At 41.7% G+C, this 19,572-nt stretch overlaps 1 protein-coding gene across 4 annotated transcripts in view; it reads right to left on the reverse strand.

Moving 5' to 3' along the window:
* Positions 1-19,572, reverse strand: part of NCKAP5 (NCK associated protein 5) — a 416,795-nt gene that overhangs the window by 297,075 nt on the left and 100,148 nt on the right. The window contains exon 1 of one of the 4 annotated variants that reach the window (XM_068949187.1): positions 12,037-12,221. The exons of the other annotated variants lie outside the window; for them this stretch is intronic. Coding sequence (XP_068805288.1) covers positions 12,037-12,114 — 78 coding nt within the window. The 5' untranslated portion in view covers positions 12,115-12,221. Of the gene's footprint in view, positions 1-12,036; positions 12,222-19,572 lie in introns of those variants that run through there. 4 annotated transcript variants of the gene reach the window in all.

The raw sequence follows: 19,572 nt of genomic DNA on the forward strand, positions 1-19,572 counted from the left end.
TTAGAGGGAGAAAACATACCCCTGTGCTTGAGCTGAGTTCTGACTGGGATTTCAAAGTCTCTCGAGTTGGTCTTTTCTACGTCTTCTAAGATAGGAACATGGTCCCATCTCACTCTAACAGGTTCACTTTCACATCAGCTCTTCAGCAATGACAGTGGCTTTTGTCATAAGGGGGAGGACATTGCTTCCAAAGTTGTTTTCAGACCTTGGCCATGTGCCTCATAGCAATATTAAGTATTCTGTTCATTTTCTAAAATTCACAGAGATACTGTTATTATTGCTGTTGTTGTTATTATCATTCCCGATTAACCTAAGAGTTGCGCATAGAGGCCCTTCTCATCTCCCAGAGCTCAGTTACTCATGGGGCTTCATGCACATACACTGATAGAAATTAAAGACTAAGATGAGTGTGACAGTAAGTGCTAACACAAAGGGAGCTCAGCACAAAGAAAGGGTGGGACAACCAGCAGAACAGTTTGCTAACTGGAAATAATATATCTGGGATGGTCTATTATTTGTAGCACTGAAAGGACTGCTTCAAAGTCAATGAATAACTGTGGACTGGATCCAAAAAGATTCAGTAATGTATTCTGAATAAACATTCGGTAATGCATACTCACTGCTGTCACGGGAGCAGATTATTATTTATTAAAAAATGGTCTAATTCCATAACTGCTTATTGTCCAGGTTGCAACACAGTGATGAACTGATAAACCCGGCTGGGGAATCCAGAAGTGTCTTTTTTTATCAGAGCAAAACCTCCTTGCTATGAACCCTCAAATATACTGTTGAGTCCTTTCTTGAAAAAAGACAAGTTTAATAGATGCAGAGAAGCTACTGTTCACATATATGGGCTTTTGGTAGTATTTAAATGCACAGACTTTTTAAGTTGGAGTGAAGCATCTTCTATAATAAAGAAGACGTCATGATGAATTAATATAATAAAAATTTAAATCTATGTTCCAAAACAGTCTGTAGTACAAAAGAGCTCCTTCATCACTACCTAGATATTCTAACAAATGAAAATCCTTACATTTAACATGAATCCCATGGTACTCGGAATTTAATTCCTTCCGTATCTGACAGAAACACTGCCAGTGTCCTAGATGCAGTGAGGATCTACGGCCATTCAGCCGAAGCAGCACATTGTGCTGGTGAGAGAATTTAAATACATAATCCCAGCAGTACATACATGGGTATCTAAATGCTCCGGTGTAACCCAAGTAAAGCCGCAAGCTGTGCTGATGCAAAAGAAAGGATACCAGGTTGGGATCTGCCTGAGAGAGGAGCCAGACCGACTGCTTCCTCACTAGGTAACTTCTAGGTTAGTGCTTGTTGTCTGCTGGCTCCTCTTACAAAAAGACTTCAACTTATTTCAGGCTGAAAAAATATTCAAGCACTGCAAAGCACTTGAGAAGTGTAATACTTGCTTTCTGTCTGGTATTTCTTTTATGCTCACATCATGGCAAGCCACCACAACTTTTGTTAACTAGCATTTAACAGACGACCATAGTGGCATCTTATTTCATATTTGCAAAGAGAGCATGCGCTGCTCCTTACAAGGGCTCAGCTGAGCTAAAACAACTCACTAATCTGCAAGAAGCTTCCAAATGAAAGAACACAGCACGCTGAAAACAGCAATCATTTTTAAATTGTCATTTGAGCCTGGTTTCCTCTATCAGCTTGGTAGCACTTAGAGTTTCATTCCAAGCACTTTTAAAATGTAAGAGTTCTTTTGGTAAAAAAACAAATTTCCCTGAAACGTGCAGGAATGCAGACTTCCAGGATTGCTCCATGCTCACAGCTTCACTCTGGGGACGGGTAGGGAAGAAGCAAGAGGCAGACCCAGGCCTCGTGTCCCACCCTCACCCTTTCCACCATGCGAACCCGCATCCGATAGCACATCGCACTCATCTGCCCCCTTTCCATCTCTTCCCTCTGCCCCCTTTCCATCTCTTCCCTCTTTCAGCATTTTTTATAAATGCTATCATTTCCTGTTAGCTTGCTGTGCTATTTGTGCTGTTTTTACTGTTTTGTTTACATTTAAACTTCCTCTTCTTTACAATTTACTGGACATATTTACATTCCCATTGAAGAGTAACCCCACTGGGCGAACAGCAGCACACGGGAAAGCTCCCGAGGGCTTCCTGACTGGGGGGAAACAGCTCATTGCTGGTCTATTTTAAACTGGATGTTTGCTAGTTATCTCCAAGACAACATCAGACTCTGCCTTACATGGATCAAGGAGAAAAATCCAGTTCTCCTTCATTAAATGTGTTTGTCCTATTCTGCCTGAAGCCAGTATAGAGTAGACATAAATTTCCGAGCTAATGAATGGTATCTCAAGGAGCCGAGCTTTAGCAGGGTGCATTACGGGAGTTCTGTCATGAAAGTCATTTCTACTTGCTGAATCCTGGATAAACAGAGTTTTTAAACGCCGGACCACTGTCAAGGGTTTTATAAGGCTTGCCACCACATTTATTTGCTTGTGCAGCAGGCTTTGGAAGAGTCTAAAAGAGCGTATGTGTGTAAATTACTTTGCTGAACGGGACCTCACTGAAGACCTATGAATGTTTTGTGTAATTAAGAGGGAACCAAGGAAACTATTAATAATGCATAAGACCTGCGTTATTAGTACCACATGTTACTTCTGGTGTTATACAGGCAGTATCTGCGACATCACATGGCACCGCCACAGATCCATCTGTGGTCTCTGACTACTGTGCCTTGGCTTTGCTCAAGGGAGATGCGTCTGAGCAGCTCACACGGCTTTGCGCACAGCACAGAAAGAGTCACTAGTGCATTTTTCTGCCAGCACAAATTCTGATTTTTAAACATGCTTCCTTTGTCTCATCTAATTCCAAGTTGGGAGCACAAAAAAAAACCTGGAAAATTGATAACCAGAGTGTAAAGAAAGCACAGATTGATGCCAGCTAAGAACTTGAAAATCCTAGTGATGCTAGCCAGATTTTCTACTCCTACTTAGTCTTTGTACAAGTACACAACTGACTATGTCAGATGTCTAAAACACAGAGTTTTGGCAAATAAAAGACTTTACAATTTTCCCACTGTCCCTTGTCCTTGTAGTCACATATCCTATGAAAACAAGATTTATTGAAACATGTTCCAACAAATGCTGAGTATTAGCTATAGCTATATATATCTTTAACAGGTCAGTCCTTGAAGTTTTCTTCTTCTGAAAAATGTTTATTAAAGGAGCCTGACGCCATAGTTCTTACACTAACCGTTCCCTAACTACAGTCCATGAAGCAGTTGTCAGAGTTAAAATTTCTATGTAAAAACACAAACTCTCAGTCTTTATGGGAGTCAGGCAAGAGGCAGAGGATTTGGTCTGCAGCAGGGTCCTCACTGCAGGCTGCTAGCCACTGTGAAGGAGCAATCAGAGTCCTACTCCCCACGTTCTTTGCTTTAGGACAACTGCTGAATTTAAAAAAGTCATTCCGAAGCAGAACTAGAATGTACCTACCTATTTTGCACCGGCAATGACTAGCAAATATTTTGCCAAACAGATTACTGGCGTAGGGAAAACAGCTGCACAGAGGCAGCTCTGGACTCCTGATTACAAGTGAGCGGATGGTGCTTGCCTGCAGCCTCTGACCTGGGTGCCAAATAGGCGGTGAGCAGAGCAAGGCACCCTGCACTCCGCGCGCGGGCTAGTGTGCAGCCCCGGCCAAAGCTCCTCTCCTCCTCTGTTTCGTGAGGGCTTCAAATATGCCAGAAACGTAGCGCCCCACACCTCGGGCCAGGCGCTGGGCTCCATAGCTGTGGAGGTCGGGCCCTGGCACACCTCAGTCTTCGCGGCTTCTTAAACGCCCTCCTGGAGGAGAGTCACGACAGAGCCTCACGCCGCCCGGGGACGCTCGCTCTGGGGTGACCCCCGCTCTCGCACTGACATCTCAGGGAGCCACAGGAGCTGAACGATGTTATTTCCCCACCCAAGACACAAGCTTTTACCAAGCCTTTCTGGAAGGCCATGCTCTCAGGCCAGCCGCCCCCACCTAGGAGCTGGCGGCGCACAGCCCGTCGGCCCGGGCTAGCGGCCGAAGGGGCACGCGCGAAGCGCTGACCGCGAGCTGACGGGGCGCCTCTGGCTCTGGCGCAGGTTGGGGTTGGCGCTGCTCCAGCAGCAGCCCCGGCGAGCGCTGCGCGCTGCAGCCACGCGCTCAGCGTCCTGGCTGCTGGCACAGGCGGGTCAGGTCAGAGAACTTAGGAAAGGAAAAAAAAAAAACAAAAAACCCCAAATCCAGCTACCTGATAGATTTACCTCAGGATTAGAAAATTCCAATTCAGGTTTTCAAGGAAGTTATTAAAAGTGTGGGTTAAGCTGAAGTCCCTGTCACTAAACATGACAGAGTATTAAAACATTACACAACGAAGCATAAACAATGTGCTTCATTTGTCCATTTACTTTACAGTCAGCTGAAAGAGTATTTAGGTCAATACATTTAAAATGCCATTGCTTTAACGCATCTTTCAAACAACCGTCTCCACACGCTAGCAGCTCTGCTGGCTTCTCTGACTCCTTCCGGGAAAGATAAAGACGTCCTAATTACTGCAACTGGGTATTTAAGTAAGGAGTTTCTCATAGGCGTTTTGGTGACTTCCAAATAAATGTTGTCTTATGTAAAGCCACCGTTTGCCTCTGTGCAATGTCAAGGGTTGACACAAGCTGATGTGAGCTCAGGAGGAGGTGGGACAACGTGGGGAGCCCGCGGCTGGCCGCGACGACGGGCTGCCAGGCTGCACGAGGGGCACAGAGGTTTGGGCAACAGGAGAAATGCGATGGCAGGATGTCAAATCTGAAAACCAGGTCCTGTAGGAAACGTGGCCAAGGCCTGGAATGAGAGAGCGGAGATGACAGGAGGAAGGAGGAAGAGAGCACAAGAGGTAAAAGACAGCAGAAGGGAGCAGGCAGGAGCGAGGGGCCTGCCCGGAGCGGCCGCTGCCAGGGCGAGCGGGCAGGAGAGCGCCGCGCGGGGAGCTGCGCTGCGCAGGAGTCGTGTGTACGGACAGCACCGCGCAATTTAGACTGCAGGCGAAAAAAGATAAAAATAATAAAGTTCTTGAAAACACATTTTATAAAGTAGAGACAAATCCCGGATTTAGACATATGTCAGGATTGGAATGAAAAGTAATTCAGAAGAGATTTCCCTGTCTGTATCGCACCTGTCTATGTTTGAGTATTGCTCCAGCAAACATGCCAGCAAGGACTCTCAATCCTAGTTCAAAAAACGCTTTCAATTGGGGAAGGGGAGATGTCTTTGCCTGGATCAGGTCACACTAACTGGCCTGTTTCCTCAACACTTCCAAGCTTCTGCAGAATGGATTAGTTTCTTACGCTGCTTTAGCTGACAAAGTACACGAGTAAAAACATTGTGGCCCCTGCTTCTGCAGCTCTTCGTCAGCAAACGCGGTACTCATTTTTCTTTCTCTAATTACTTCAGTATTCTGCTTCTTAGTTTGGTCTCAAGCAAAAATCCCGTTAACTCCAGCTGTCCCCACTGACATCAGTTTGATTCCTTGCGCTGTGACCCGTAACATGTCCAAACAGACTGTTCTTGTAAAGTTTGGCCACACGAAAGCCAGGATCTAAGCAGTAAAACCTGGCAGCCTCGAACGACTCCTGCAACCAAATCCCGAACGCTGGCATCGCTCACAGAGCACCCGCTGCAGGTTAGGCATTTTACAGACCCGTAGAAATACAGACCTCATTCTCAAATTAATCGCAATAAGCAAAAGAAAAAGGAGGGAAAATTAATACTTTCATATTTACACTGTTTTCTTTTTAAGCTTTTAAATCTCCTTGGATAAATACCCTTCTGTTTCATGGCTCCTGCCAATTTGCCTTATATACAGGTCTTTGGGCTATGCTTCTGTATTTTATTACCTGAAATCACATGTCCAAAGGCAGCTACTAACACCGCAACTGGTAAGTGGAGTGACAACTGTACTAATTTTGGTACCGACTTCCACAAATACATGAACATATAGTATATGAAGCAAAATCGCAGTTTTAAGAAAAAAGATGCAGCACACTGAAAATGCAGGCAAAGCTGAGCGTACACTGGCCACGGAGCACTGCTTCCTTTGAGATCCGTAAGAAACTGCTGTGTCAGACAGTCCAATCCACCATCAGTCCAGCAAAATGCTTGAATTAATGCATGTTAGTTATCAAAACATCTTCAAAATCATGTTCCCAACCATCCGTTGCAGCTACAGGGAATATCTACCCTTGAGCAGCTGCATTCACCACGTGTCTTTTTCGTCCTACTTTTCCATGAATTCATTCAATCAGTGTTTTCTGCATGTGCCTTATTACATACTGGCATTGACTAGTAAATATTTTGCCAAACAGATTCTTTCTGATTATAATTACAGAGGAAATAGATTGATTTCTGTGCCTGTAACTGCATGCTGCAAATAACTTCTCCATTTTTGCACACCTGTGCATTGAAAATAGGAGATGCGGAGTAACAAGTCGATAAGGCTCGTAATGTCAGTTGTGATTCACTTGACAATCAGTATGTTCAAGTATGATACAGAGCAAAATAAACCCTTTGAGCCCACTGGACCCTACTGCGGAGTAGCTGAAGACTCGAGCTGGGCTGTTGCTGTACGTGTAATCCAAGCCCTTCTCTTCGCACGTGTCTGGCAGGCAGCAGTTAGACCGTATGGAACCACAGCTAACCACGATAACCGAAGGACCGCCACTACCTAGGATGACACGCTGGCGGCTCAAAGAGGCTTTGCCCACTATTTGTAAGAGCAGTTTTACCTGCAGGGTCCTGCTTGATTGTTTCCCATCCAACATACAAATACTTCACAAAGCTGCTGTTTACCCTTATACTGGAAATAAAAGAATAAAGTCCTTAATAGCAGATATGATTTATTTACAACTTGAGTGATTTAGTCAAATCTTTCTTTGTTTTTAAGAAGTAAATGTCTTTTACTGCATGCTGCTGACATTTCTGTTCTCGCTTCTAAAAACACATAGCCATTTCCAGAGTTTCGTTTTCCTACTAAGCTTTGAAGACATTCAGTGTATTCCATATAATACATCTTTCAAATTACCATTTTGTGTCGTATTTCGGAGCCTGAGTAGTGGATTACACAGGAGAAATGAACACAATAGAGAGAGACTTTTAGGAAGGAATCAAGTCGCATTTCAAAACTGAAATCCCCAAATTGGATTTGAAAGCCCCAATCTTAGGGAGGTGTTTCCATGCAATTTTATTTCTGTCCTAGGCAGGGCCAAGGATCAGACTACAATCCAAAGAAAATATAAGTTGCAAAGATGCTTTGCTGAGCTGAAACTCTAAACTACACAGAGATATTATGAGTAGGGAGAACTACCCGCTACTGGAATATCCAGAGCAGGCAGGTGCTCAGAAACCCAGCAACCAGCTCGCCGCTACCTCACTGCCGCGCACTCGGAGACTCCCCTCTTCGTTTCCTGCAAGGGGACTAGTTCTGTACCAGACTCACATATTGCGTTAACAGACAAATCCGCATTTCTAAGGCTAAATTCCCTTTGGTGTTAATTGACTTTTCATCCAATTAAGAACACAAACTGTAACTAAAGAATAACCGTTACTTCTCTGGAAACACAGTAGGGAGAGCCTGACAAAACCCCCTTGTGTCTGACCCAAATGTGATTAAATGATATTGCCTGCTTATGTTGAGTGGTTATTAATCACTTTTAAAGCCAATTTGTGAACTTGGCTTCAAATCCTGTTCTTACAACATCTTTGCTGCTCTACTTGGCTTTGTTTTTAAAATGATAAAAAAAATACAAGGGAAAACATCACCCGAACAGATGTTGTATTCTCGTTCACAAGCTAGCATAAAAACTCAGAACTGCTGCTACTTGCTTCATATAGGAAACTTTACACGTGACATTATTTTCACACATTTAATCGCAAAGTAAAACTATGTTCCACTCAAGCTTCTGTTTCCATAGTTAAACAAAACCAGCCACCAAAAGGAGCATCGTTTAATTCTGAAAATCCCCATTCCTCTGCCAAACATTTGGTTTAGCTTAATCATACAGAATCCCCCCAGGGTTTTCACTGCATAAATAAGAGTATGATATTAAGTGACAAGTGACTAAAAAATAATATGTTAAGCCTGATCATTCAAAGTTAAGTTTTCCCCTGAACTACAGTACTTAACAAGTTTCTGAGATGTGTACTGAAAGTATTACTTGATTTGTTTCGTATGCCTACATAAGCATACATTTTCTCTGACTTCAGCGAAGCAAACAATTCAATTTCATTATATTTATCTTATTTTATAAATTCAGAGCCAGATTCAATAAAAGCTATGTGATTTTAGTCTGTGTGAGGGAACAATACAGAGACAGTATTTATTTAATTTAGCACTGATTAATTTTTAAGTGACAAATGTTAATTTCCTGTTGATCCTTGTTTACTATGACTTATTCATGAGAACTGTGCTTTAAATAGCTGAAGTCCATAGAATAGCAAAATCTGGAGCTCGGATTGTAATGCACACAGATTTTATTAATTAACCAGGCCTGGGAAAATAGATGGGATAGAGAAAATATATTTGGGCTCTGGATTCAGTATGAGAACAGAGTCAGCACTGAGATGCAAAGCCAAAGCAGACCTAACATTCAAATATGCATGGAATGAGGTTCCAGGCAGCTGTGGGGCTAAGATTTCTACCCTAAGTGACAGAAATTGCTTGATATTTCCTTCATTTCTAGCCAAACTCAAAGCAACATTCTTCATTCCCTTGTCTCTCTAATCACCTGGCTTTGGATCCAGGGATTGACATTCTAATCCTGCACCTAAAATGATCAGGCTCTCTCTGGGCAGATGATTACCAAACAAAAGAGGTGCTATTGAAAGTCGTCCGCAAGTACCAGGCTTGTTTTGGAGCTAGGCATGAAGCAAGGAGGTTGTGCAACAAGTAGCTCTCTGCTGCTTGAGCTCTTTCTCTCAGATGAGAGAGAAAACCAGCCACACTCTGTCCACTTGCGGCAATGAAAAATGCGAAGCATTGAATCTGGCATCTTGCTCAAACTCCATCTTACATTATATTTTGTATACCTGTGTATGTACTTCTTCCTAGTTACTACTTATTGCCACATTTTGGCAGAAGTGCCAAACAGATGAATACAAGATACGTTCATGTTACGGCTGGGCTTTGCTTGCAAAAGAAGGGATTCTTCCTTCAATAAATGCCAAAGTAAAATATATCATCTAATTGTACTGACTGTCCTATTAGGCTTTCATGGCTCTCCTCATAGAATGGGCTGATAACCTCTTTTTTTTTTTTTTAATCAGATTTGCAAAGTTCCGGGACAGCTCTGATGCATCAGAATGCAAGCGGGAGCTCTGCGCATTGCTCCCAGCAGACACTTCTCCACATCCACATTTCTCCCAGGACTTTACCTTTTGGCTTTTTCACTTGTGCTCTGGCAAATAACATGCCTCAGCACATGTATTTCTGCTTCAACCTCTTTCCTAGCTTCTCCCATTCCCAACGTTTGAGGGATATTTCCTTACTTTGCTCTTCTAACGCAAAGTTTTTGTTTAAAAAAAAAGTGCTGTTCTTTTGAGAGCCTGAGGGTGCATGAAAGCAGTTCCCCCCCATGTTAAGACTCTCCAGTGGGAAATCCGTAGTCACATTCCCTTCTGCATCAGCACCAGGCAAAGCAGGACACAGCCATTCACAGCAGGGTAGTGCAGATATAACCCATGGTGAGACACCTGCCCCAAAGGAGTCAAACTCAACCTAGGGGATCATATCAAACATCCCAAATGCAGATATTATATGACAACTTGTACGCTATCTTGGGGAAGTTTGTCCTTGAATCACATGAGAAACAAAAGGTTTCAAGAATAAGTTTTAAAGATCTCTTCCAAGTTCTCAGAAATATTTTGACTTGAATTAACCAGTGTCTGTGCTTCCCCCATCCATTTATATTGTTGCATCTTTCCCATTTAATATTATTTTATATTCTTAATCATTCTTTGAAGTAGGTGGTTTGAACTGCATCACAAAATTGTTTGTGGAAAAGATACCATTCCTTTCGCTACTATATTAAGAGTCTAATAATCTCAATTCCTCGTATTGCATTGGATTCCTAGCCCCATTTTTCCTTCCTGAAAAAAATATTCAGTTTGGAAGCCTTTCCATATGCAGAATTCCCTCCTGGATTAACAAGGCTGATGTCACCACTGTGTAATTCTGAGCTAAGCCACAGTAACTCCCTGGATCTCAATAAAGCTGTAACAGCAGAAAACTCAAGTAACAACAGTGAGTCACACCCAGGCAGCTCTGCACGGGGAATGCTTCTGCATGTGTCCAAAGAGGACTCAGTGAATGCTCTTCATTTTTCATCAGATACTGGCTACATTACACTGTGAAACAGGGATTTAATATACAAATGCACACTTACAAAATGTCTACAAGACCAACAGACTAAGAGCTAATTTCGATGTTAGTGATCTTACATATATCAGTGGCCTGAAACTGCTTGTGATACCATGCTGTAAGACAGCATAATTAATTAAATGATCCTGATGATTAGATGAAGTCACAGCATATTAATCCTTATTAAAGTAGTGTCATATATGGCTTTCTTCTCAGTCTGGTACCTTAGCTATAGCACCACGGGACAAGCTCCAAGACTTTTATCAGCAACGAGGCGGTGCTTTCAGCCTAAGAACAAACCAGGAATTCTGTGTCGTGCCCCGTGTTTGCAGAACCAGGCCATGTAGATTGTCCATCAGTACGCATATGCTCTCTTTCAATCTACTCCCTCTTTCGATAATCTTTTCCTCTAATAACTCACGCTGAAGAACTGTTAGCCAAAAACAGCGCAGGGAATTTCCCGGCTTTAGAACCTACCAACATCAAATTTAATGTGCGCCACATACGTCTGTTTAAAGCACTGGTAAATGAGCCAACAAACTACTGTCCCTTCAGCATGACATCACATGTTGCCAGGTTGCTCTGAGGGTATATAAAGCTGTAATATGTTCACTAATGAAGTGCATGGCATGTTCAGGCCATATGGCACACTGGAATTGTACGGCAGAATGCTCTATTTATGGGAACAAATAATCAATATCTGACATGTAGATCATCACATGTTTATGAAATATCTCCCAAGGAGAAAACATGATAAAATAAATAGAGAGTATGTTATTGCTCACTCTCTTGTGTGCTTGTACAATTTTGTTTATCTGTCATTCTTTTAAATAGTTTGTACTAATCACCCAAAATGCCAACATATTTTTATTTTCCTGTATGTCTCAATTTTATTGCTGTTGTGGGAATAAATAGAAGGTGATTGGCTACTCTTATTTTGTTTCAAAAGTTCCAGCTGCTAATTACCCTTTCTGAAAAGCAAACATAGCTGTTTCCTGTATCTACACTACATTTTCTAATTTCCAAATATGAAACTACAGAAATCCAAGGCAGTTAATATGTCAGGTTTTATTTACATAGCTCTGCAGTTACCATGTGGAGCAGCATCTCTACCCAACCTTCTGGATTATAAAAGAATTCTGCTGAATGATAAAATGCTAGATAATGGGTTAAAGTATGTACATAAATTTAAACAAACACATAAACAAAAACCAGAACACTTGGATTATCTCTGTGCATTATGATAAATGAAACAGTAATCTCATAATACCCTTGACAATGAGGTCTCTCCATCAGCTAACAGCCCTTTTTAAACATAGTCTTATAATAATTCTATCAACTAAATAAACATTTTTAAATGAATATACACACGTGTGCATAATCACCCCGAAAGGTCAATTTACAAGGTAGAAAACGTAGAACATTATGTTTCACTAAAATACCCTGCTTATTTTTCATTCATTACCTTTTGAACAGTATGAGCCTGTATGCAATTGTGCAGCCCCTGATAAAAATATCCCCCGAAGCTAAACCAGCTTTGAGTTTCCCACATGGTTTTCTCTCCCCGTGCTGTACCTACCAGAGCCGCCTATTTGGGGAGAGCAGACCTACCTTTAACAACTGCAGAAATGGCAACCCACACAGGTCGTTACACTGAGGCGGATCATTAGGGCTCCTGCAGCCATTCATTCTGGCTAGGAAAATCCTGGCTATGCTCAATTGGAAAAGCAAGACCACACTTCTCAACCCGAGTGCTGCTGCTCTTCTGCTTCTTGTCAATGTTTAACTAGTTTGTCAAGTCAGATTATATCACCTGTCCTAAATCCTACTCTTGTAATTCCAACTAAGTGGGTGTGCTTCCAGCACAGCCTCTTAGTCAAATATTGAAATCTTATCACAGTCGTTGGTTTGGCCTGAAAGGTACACAGATTTCTTCCCGAGTACATTATCATGTGTAGGTGGCAGGCTTTCCAAACCGGTGCACAAAAGAGAAACTAGCACCGCAAATAAACAGCAGTGATTTCTGTGCTCCGTAGCAACGCGTGCATAAAGCAAGGAGCTAGCTGGATTGCCAGCTTTTCTTGACGATTATTCGCCACACTATGAAGTAAATATAAAAATACCATTCACAGCGAAAGGAGGAATTCCAAGCTATACATCTACATACAGACCAATATAAGGGTAATGGGGTTTTTCAGACTTTTCCTTTGAAGGAGGTTACGGGAAGGGCTTCTGAAGGGCTGCCTCCATCCAGCTGTCGAAGGATTCAGATGTGGCCTGCAGCTGCCCTCTCCCCGTACGTACCCCGCAACGACCTGCGCTATTTCTGGTGGCTTGACTCACTGAAGATGCAACCGCACAGTACGATGAACAGGCTGAATTCATTTTTTGTTCTACTTTACGTACATTTATATGCAAGCTAAGTGCGCCTCTTAGGCACAGGCAATTCGCCAGCGCAGTCCTCAATGGAACAGAATTTGGCTCTCCAAATTTAAAGGCACTAATAATATCAAGCAGCAAAAACAATGATGCAAAGCCCATATGGTGCTTCAAGCTGCAGCCGTTAACATTAAAAAGTCAATTATTACCAGCCCGCAGTAATATTTTCTCTCAGGAGGTAGAATTTTTTAAAGAAGTGCAACAATGGCTCAGTTATTCGTTGGGGGAAATTTTTGACTTTCAACAATGAACTTTGCTTATTCCAAGAAGGGATGGACTGCAAAAGGGCTGAAGGATTCACAATATATAAAATGATTCCCCACAGATCTCTTCCTCCCTGTCCTCCCTCTACACTTTTTCACAGAAAGGGATATTTGGAGCCAAAGAGGTTAGTCCAACCATACCACGGGAGAAATGGGATTCTCGCTGCTTGCAAACATTGCAAAATAAATCTAATGGCATATACAACGACAAGAAGGTGCAGCTTACTAGTCAAATTTCCCAGCTAAATTTCTGCAAGTTTGTGGCTACTGGACCCATGCCTTTGATAATGCAGAATATTTATAGCCCTGTAAAGTTAGATTACTGATGGCCAAATTGGGTCTGAAAAATTCTATCTACACATGAAAGTATACAGTCAGTGCTTAGAAGTACTCAGCTGAAAGATATTTCAACAGTGCCTGACCCAAAGTCTACTGAAGCAACTGGAAGCTTTCCTACCCACTTCTCTGGGATTTGGGTAGGGCCAGGCTTCACTAGTACACATACGCTGGTGGCAGCAGCAGCGCCGACCATGTCCATCCCAAATCCCTGCCTCCAAGAGTGCATTGCTGGCTGTGCCCAAAAACATCACAAGATGGTTTAAGGTTGAGGTATAGGGTCTTGCCCACCATGAAGTGACTTAAGATCACCAAAAACTGATAGCTGGTCACCTCTGCCATTCAGATAGATGGCTGCTAACCTTCAGATTACAGTTAATATTATCAGTCAGTAAAACCATGTATGCAATACAAATGGTTTTTCTGGATATAAAGGGATTCTTAGCCTACATCCAACCTCTTGAGCAATCTAATTCCCCACCCCCCTTCCCTGCTGCTCCTCTGAAACTCAGAGACGAACTGAAATAGATCTTGCGCCTCAAACAATCAAAAGCTATTTTGTAGCTCTGAACCCCTACCATGCACAACTGTTCCCTGAAACTAGTGGAACAAATGCTACTCTTTTGCAGCAAGATATTTTTGTCTTTGATAAATATTAACTGACATGCAATAGTCGTAGCAAAAGCAGCTGACCCATATTTCATAACTAGAGGAGCTAGGAAAAGAGGAAGTTTTCTTTGCCACTATCATTAGAAGCACTCAGCTGCTATGAGCTACCAACCAGATCCCAAAGCAAAACTTGATTTTGGATCACTGAGTCCAACTTCACCACACGGGGCATCAACAGGCTGAAATGCATTGGAGAACACAAAGTATTTTAATGTGGTTATTTACATTTTTTTAAGTGACTAGAAAAAAGCAGGGACATTTCAGCTGTGTCTTATTAAATACTATTTTTCACTGGGGAAACTGTATGGGCTCACCACTATCAGCACACACAGTCACTGTTACGAAGCAGATAATGGCAGAGAAGTGTGGTACTATCACAAAGGGTATTGTGTGATAGCTACCAGGGTTACAAGATAACACATATCGCTTTGTCATGAAGCCATTTTTAGTGTAACTGAGCTGGTATTTTTAAAACCCATCAGTGACTGTAACACTGGTGAAAATGATCTATATTTAATTCCTAAAATCTGTAGATCTGAACAAGAATCTTTAGTAACTTTCTATTTCTATAAAGTTCAAGAAAATGCTAAAAATGCTAAACATCAAAAAGTCGTTAGAAAGCACTATGTTCTTGAGCCTAGAATGCTCTTTATTATGAAGCTGAAACACTGCTAATGATTTCAGGGCAGGGTTGTAGCTTGGGTGTTTTGTGCTTTTTTGCAAAGAAATTATTTATTTGATTCATTTTGCATACAAAAAGGGGAGGGTGGAAAATGTGAAAATACTCCAACTCTGCCTAATATTTTAAGTCATATAAAATACCACGAGCCTCAGAGAAAAATACTACAAATTTGGTACAGGAAAATCTTTGTTTACTTAATGCAATTCTGACTGCTTATTTATTTATTAATTAAAGTACTGAGCAAGCTTCCCCAGCCAAGCTGTTCAGGTTGCCAACGTGAACAGCTTTCACGTTTCATCTGCTGCCAACTGATGTCTCCCCTGACGGTACTCAGAACTGAAGACCAAAATTTCACATAGTGCAGAATTAGCTCTTCACTAGCCGAGTCTGCAGACCAGTTCAGTCCATTTTAAAGCAGCTGTTTCAGCAGTCATATGGCTTTTGGCAGTCGACTCCAAAATTTGCTTTTACCACAGCATCCATGTCAAGGAGTTACACTTACCAGTTCCTCAGCACTTCCATCACAAATGCCCGTTTTTACATTCTTAGCAAATATTTTAAGTATTTATAGCTTGAAAGCGATTTTTATATTCCTTGACATTCTGCATTGGTTGAATAACAAGAATAAACTCTGACCTTCAGGTCTCACTGAAGAAGGTTTGTCCTTTTCTTGAAACCCATTTACCTGTATTTATGGTTTTCACATTTACGTAGAAGCAACCCTTTCCCGGTACACAGTGCAACAAATTTAACTCACGCGTTCACTCGGGGATCTTAGAGATATCAGTTTAGGTCTTACCATCTTACAGTGATTGCTGAGCTCATTCTGTCACACTCCCACTGCCCCAGTGGAAATTTGGCCAACGTGAAGTGAAGAAAAACCTGGATCATGCTCTGGGTTTGGGAGAAAAATGAACTGTCTTGGTAGCTGCCACGTTTGTGTGCCAGAAATTGCTATGTGGGAATTTAAAAGGTGCTCAGTTTTAGCCTCTGTTCCCAGAGAAATCAGTCAGTGATTAAACTTCCATTGACCTCAGCGGGAACAGAGTTAAACTAACATTAAGTGTTCAAGTGTGCAGGTTTTATGTATTGGACTACATACCTTTCCGAGGACTATTTTAAACCTTTTTCTCCATTAAACCTATTGGCAATGGATCTTTTGCAAGAGATGTTGCAAGAGGCTGAATAAGTACAACTGTTTTTCAACTGCTTTTTCAAAAAACTGCTTGCAATGCCATAGGCTAAATAAGAAGAGCCAATTTTTAATACGCTCCTAACGTTTTTCTTTGTCTCAGAACGTGCTCACTAAGCTGTGAATACTGTGCCTCACACAGCATCCAATATAACGGCAGCTCTAACGCTGCCATGTTAGCTACATCGCACAACAAACTGAACATGACTTTTTCATGAGAAACAATAAAAAATGTTCATCAATTATTAAAGTTTTCTTTTCACTATGTACGGTTGAAAAAGCATATAAATGAAAATAAAATCTCTCTCCCCACACGTCACTTGCACACACACTAAATACTTTTGTTTTCTTACAGTAGGCCCAGCCACACTAATACCTTGGTTAGTGCATTGTCTGGCATCCATACTTCACATTTTTAGGTACGTTGTAAGGAATTAAGGAATGCTCACGGCTATCCTACACATATCTGTGTCCCTAGGCTAACAAATAAACACCTGCCTTTCACAGATCTAGCAGATCTAGCAGACTCTTAAGGATTTCTGGAAATAAAATAACAATCTCTCTATATCGTCTATCTTGAGCTTGTCAAAAAAAACCCAATTAAATAAAAAGAACATTTTGAAACTTTACATATTTTCTAACAAAACAACATTGATAATACTCTGATGGCACACAGGCTTGAGGGACGGTGGCTTGTCCCAGAGTCCAGGACATTTTGCCTGTGCAGCTTGCAGTGACCTGGAGGGCCTTCTTCTGTACAAGGATATTTTGCTACAACAAGCTCACGAGGCTTTTTTTAAACTAAGAGAGGAAACAAGGAAACTGCTTTCCTCCTCCACCAGCTCCTCAATAGAGCATCACCATGTTCCTTCCAGACTTCTGCTCTCTTCTGCCCCATGCTATAACCTGAGCAACAGACACTTCTTTTTTCGTTCTTTGCCCTTCATTGCCTTTCACTGAGAAAGAGTCTTACTTTCTCAGCGTGGAAAAAATCCTCCTCTAACATCACTGTTCTCAGTTTTTCCATTTTCACAGATGCCATGGGAGAACGATGAGGAAGCTGGCTGTTTCCCACTCACATCTCCCAGTTTCCTGGAAAAGATGCCAATTCTTTTAGGTGCTTTGGAGAGCATCTCTCCTGAGAGCAGGCAAAGTAGTACTTGGAAAAGCATCATACATTTAGGCTTTCTTATCTCCTCCTTGCCTGACCCTATACAGCCAGTAGTTTCTGTATCTCGTCCACGAGACAGCACCTCGGCTAGCCCAGCAAGGGTTAGCTTGATCTGGGGAATCAGTTCAGCAGGAGAGCAGAGGTCAGAGCTACAAACGCCATCTCCCGTGGTGCCCACGTTCGGAACGCTCCTAAATTCCAACATCCAAATACCGGCCAGCCAAACTTAGCTTAATGTGAGACTGCAAGAGATCACAGCCCAGGGAAGGATGGCTGCAGGCCATAAATGCAAATAGCCGTGCGATTAACAACATGTTATACCCATAAAATTTAAATCAAACGTTGGTCAGCTGAAGGTCATTAACAAAAGAAAGTCCCTTAGTTCTCCTTTACGCTGTTCTGAAAGGCTGATGTTCACCACTGGGAGTAGCAATGAATTGAGAGGAAAACCACACTGACTTAAGAAGATTTTCTTTCAAAACGAAAGAAAATGGATTTGCTGAACACACTCGTGAGCCTAATCTGTGTGAGGAAGCAGTAATAAGCTATAAATTACTAGGGGAAAAAAAAAATCTTTGTTAATTTGAGTGACTGCTGTCAATACTTATACACTTACCTAGTACCTAAAGACAGCACTCACTGCACACAAACTATAAAAAGCCCAAACTTCCTACAGTGCTTTTTTGCCAGCTTTTGTAAGCAGAGTTCAAAAAATGTGAAAATACTTACTGTGAAACATATGCACAATTTGGGCAGCCTATTGACTGCGAACAGTCACCTTTTACCAGCATTATGAAGGGATCTGAATGTTGCTTCTGCAGGACTTTAACTCAGATCTCCTCCAAGCAGCAGAAGAGTTTTGCAAACCTAAGTGCTTGTCCCATTAACCATGTGACACATCAGGTCCCTGTAACGCGAAAGAACTTCTGAGTAAACAGGATCTACCTAATTTGACCGCAATGATGTCCTGCAGCATATGAACCAAACTGTGCTCGCTGGCAGTATAAATGCCAGACAGTTCTCACGTCCGCTGCCGGAGTGAGTTGAGTAGAAATTTGCTGGATTTACACCACACGGAGAATGTGACTTCTAATCTTTGATAAAAATGCCTACAACCAAGCTATGTCTTCTGTATATATGTTAAATTATTCTACAAGATTATAAACCGTGTGGATATTTTAACTCATAAATTAATTTAAGAATTATAAGCTACTGAAGCAAACTCAGGTAAGTTTAACCTCAGAAAGTGAGACGCTGATGTGCACTTGAAGAGCTGGAGAACAAACTAACTTACTCGGACAGGGTTTGAGCTTATGGCTCTTTTGAGCTTTGAATATTTTGATCCGAGCAAAGTCAAGGGATTAATTTTCCTTAGCAGTTTTCATACAATAGAAAATATCAGTAAGAGTCCAAAACCAGCCAAGTGAGAAGTATGTATTACTATGATGGCAGATGTGTGAAAGAGACTCCAGGAGCAATGAGTCCATACATTAAAGTTATCAAATTAGTACATTCATGTAAATGCCGATTGAGTATGTTTACAGCAGTTTACATTTATGAATAAATTGCTATTACGTTATATCCTTTGGCTTCTTTGTAAAGTTAAAAGGGAAAAAAAATCTCACATTTTGGTCTTGGATTGGAAAGTTTTTCAGATGGCGACTTTATTTATTTGTTTACTGCCAAATAGAAGCCTTAACGATGTGTAAAGCGTCTGTTGTTACACACAGCACTTTCTTATTAGATCAAATCTAAGTCTCTGTAGACAGCAGATAATAACACAAAAGGAGAAGTGTGAGATGAACTCACACTAGATTTAGGAAAAGAAAGGATTTAAAGCTGAAGGATTTGAGGGAAAACATCCATTATAATACACTTCACATTCACCATTAGGCTGCCCTTGGGAGGGAGAGAATCAAGGAGCTGTAAAACCGGGTTTAAAATGGGCTTTCGGGGGACTCGAGTCAGGAGCCAGTAGACTTATATTGGACAGACTTTTGACAGTTAGGGTATTCTATATATAAAAATAAAAAGAGCTGACAGCCCATTGCTTCTACCACAACGTAGATCAAGACCAGTCAGAACTCCTCGAAGGCTTTGAATCCAAACCATTCTCTCAAAACGTACAGCATTATTCTTAGCTTGAAGTTCATTCGTTGAGGTGACTGCCAGATTGCCACACGATAAATCTGCAGAGAGAGCAGCTGACAGATACGGAAAACCAACAGAAAAAGGTCCTTTCTCTTCCCAGATGTTCCCACTACCGCAGTCTGCTGCATGCATGTAATCACATTGTGCAGCGTTACTATGGCACATCTTTCACCTTATGCCTAACCCGCAATTGAGCAGCAAGGTTAATGACAGCTGTCTGCTTTCTTACAGCCTCCGCTCCTGG

The sequence above is a fragment of the Struthio camelus genome, chromosome 6 (genome assembly GCF_040807025.1).
Source record: "Struthio camelus isolate bStrCam1 chromosome 6, bStrCam1.hap1, whole genome shotgun sequence".
Classification (NCBI taxonomy): domain Eukaryota; kingdom Metazoa; phylum Chordata; class Aves; order Struthioniformes; family Struthionidae; genus Struthio; species Struthio camelus.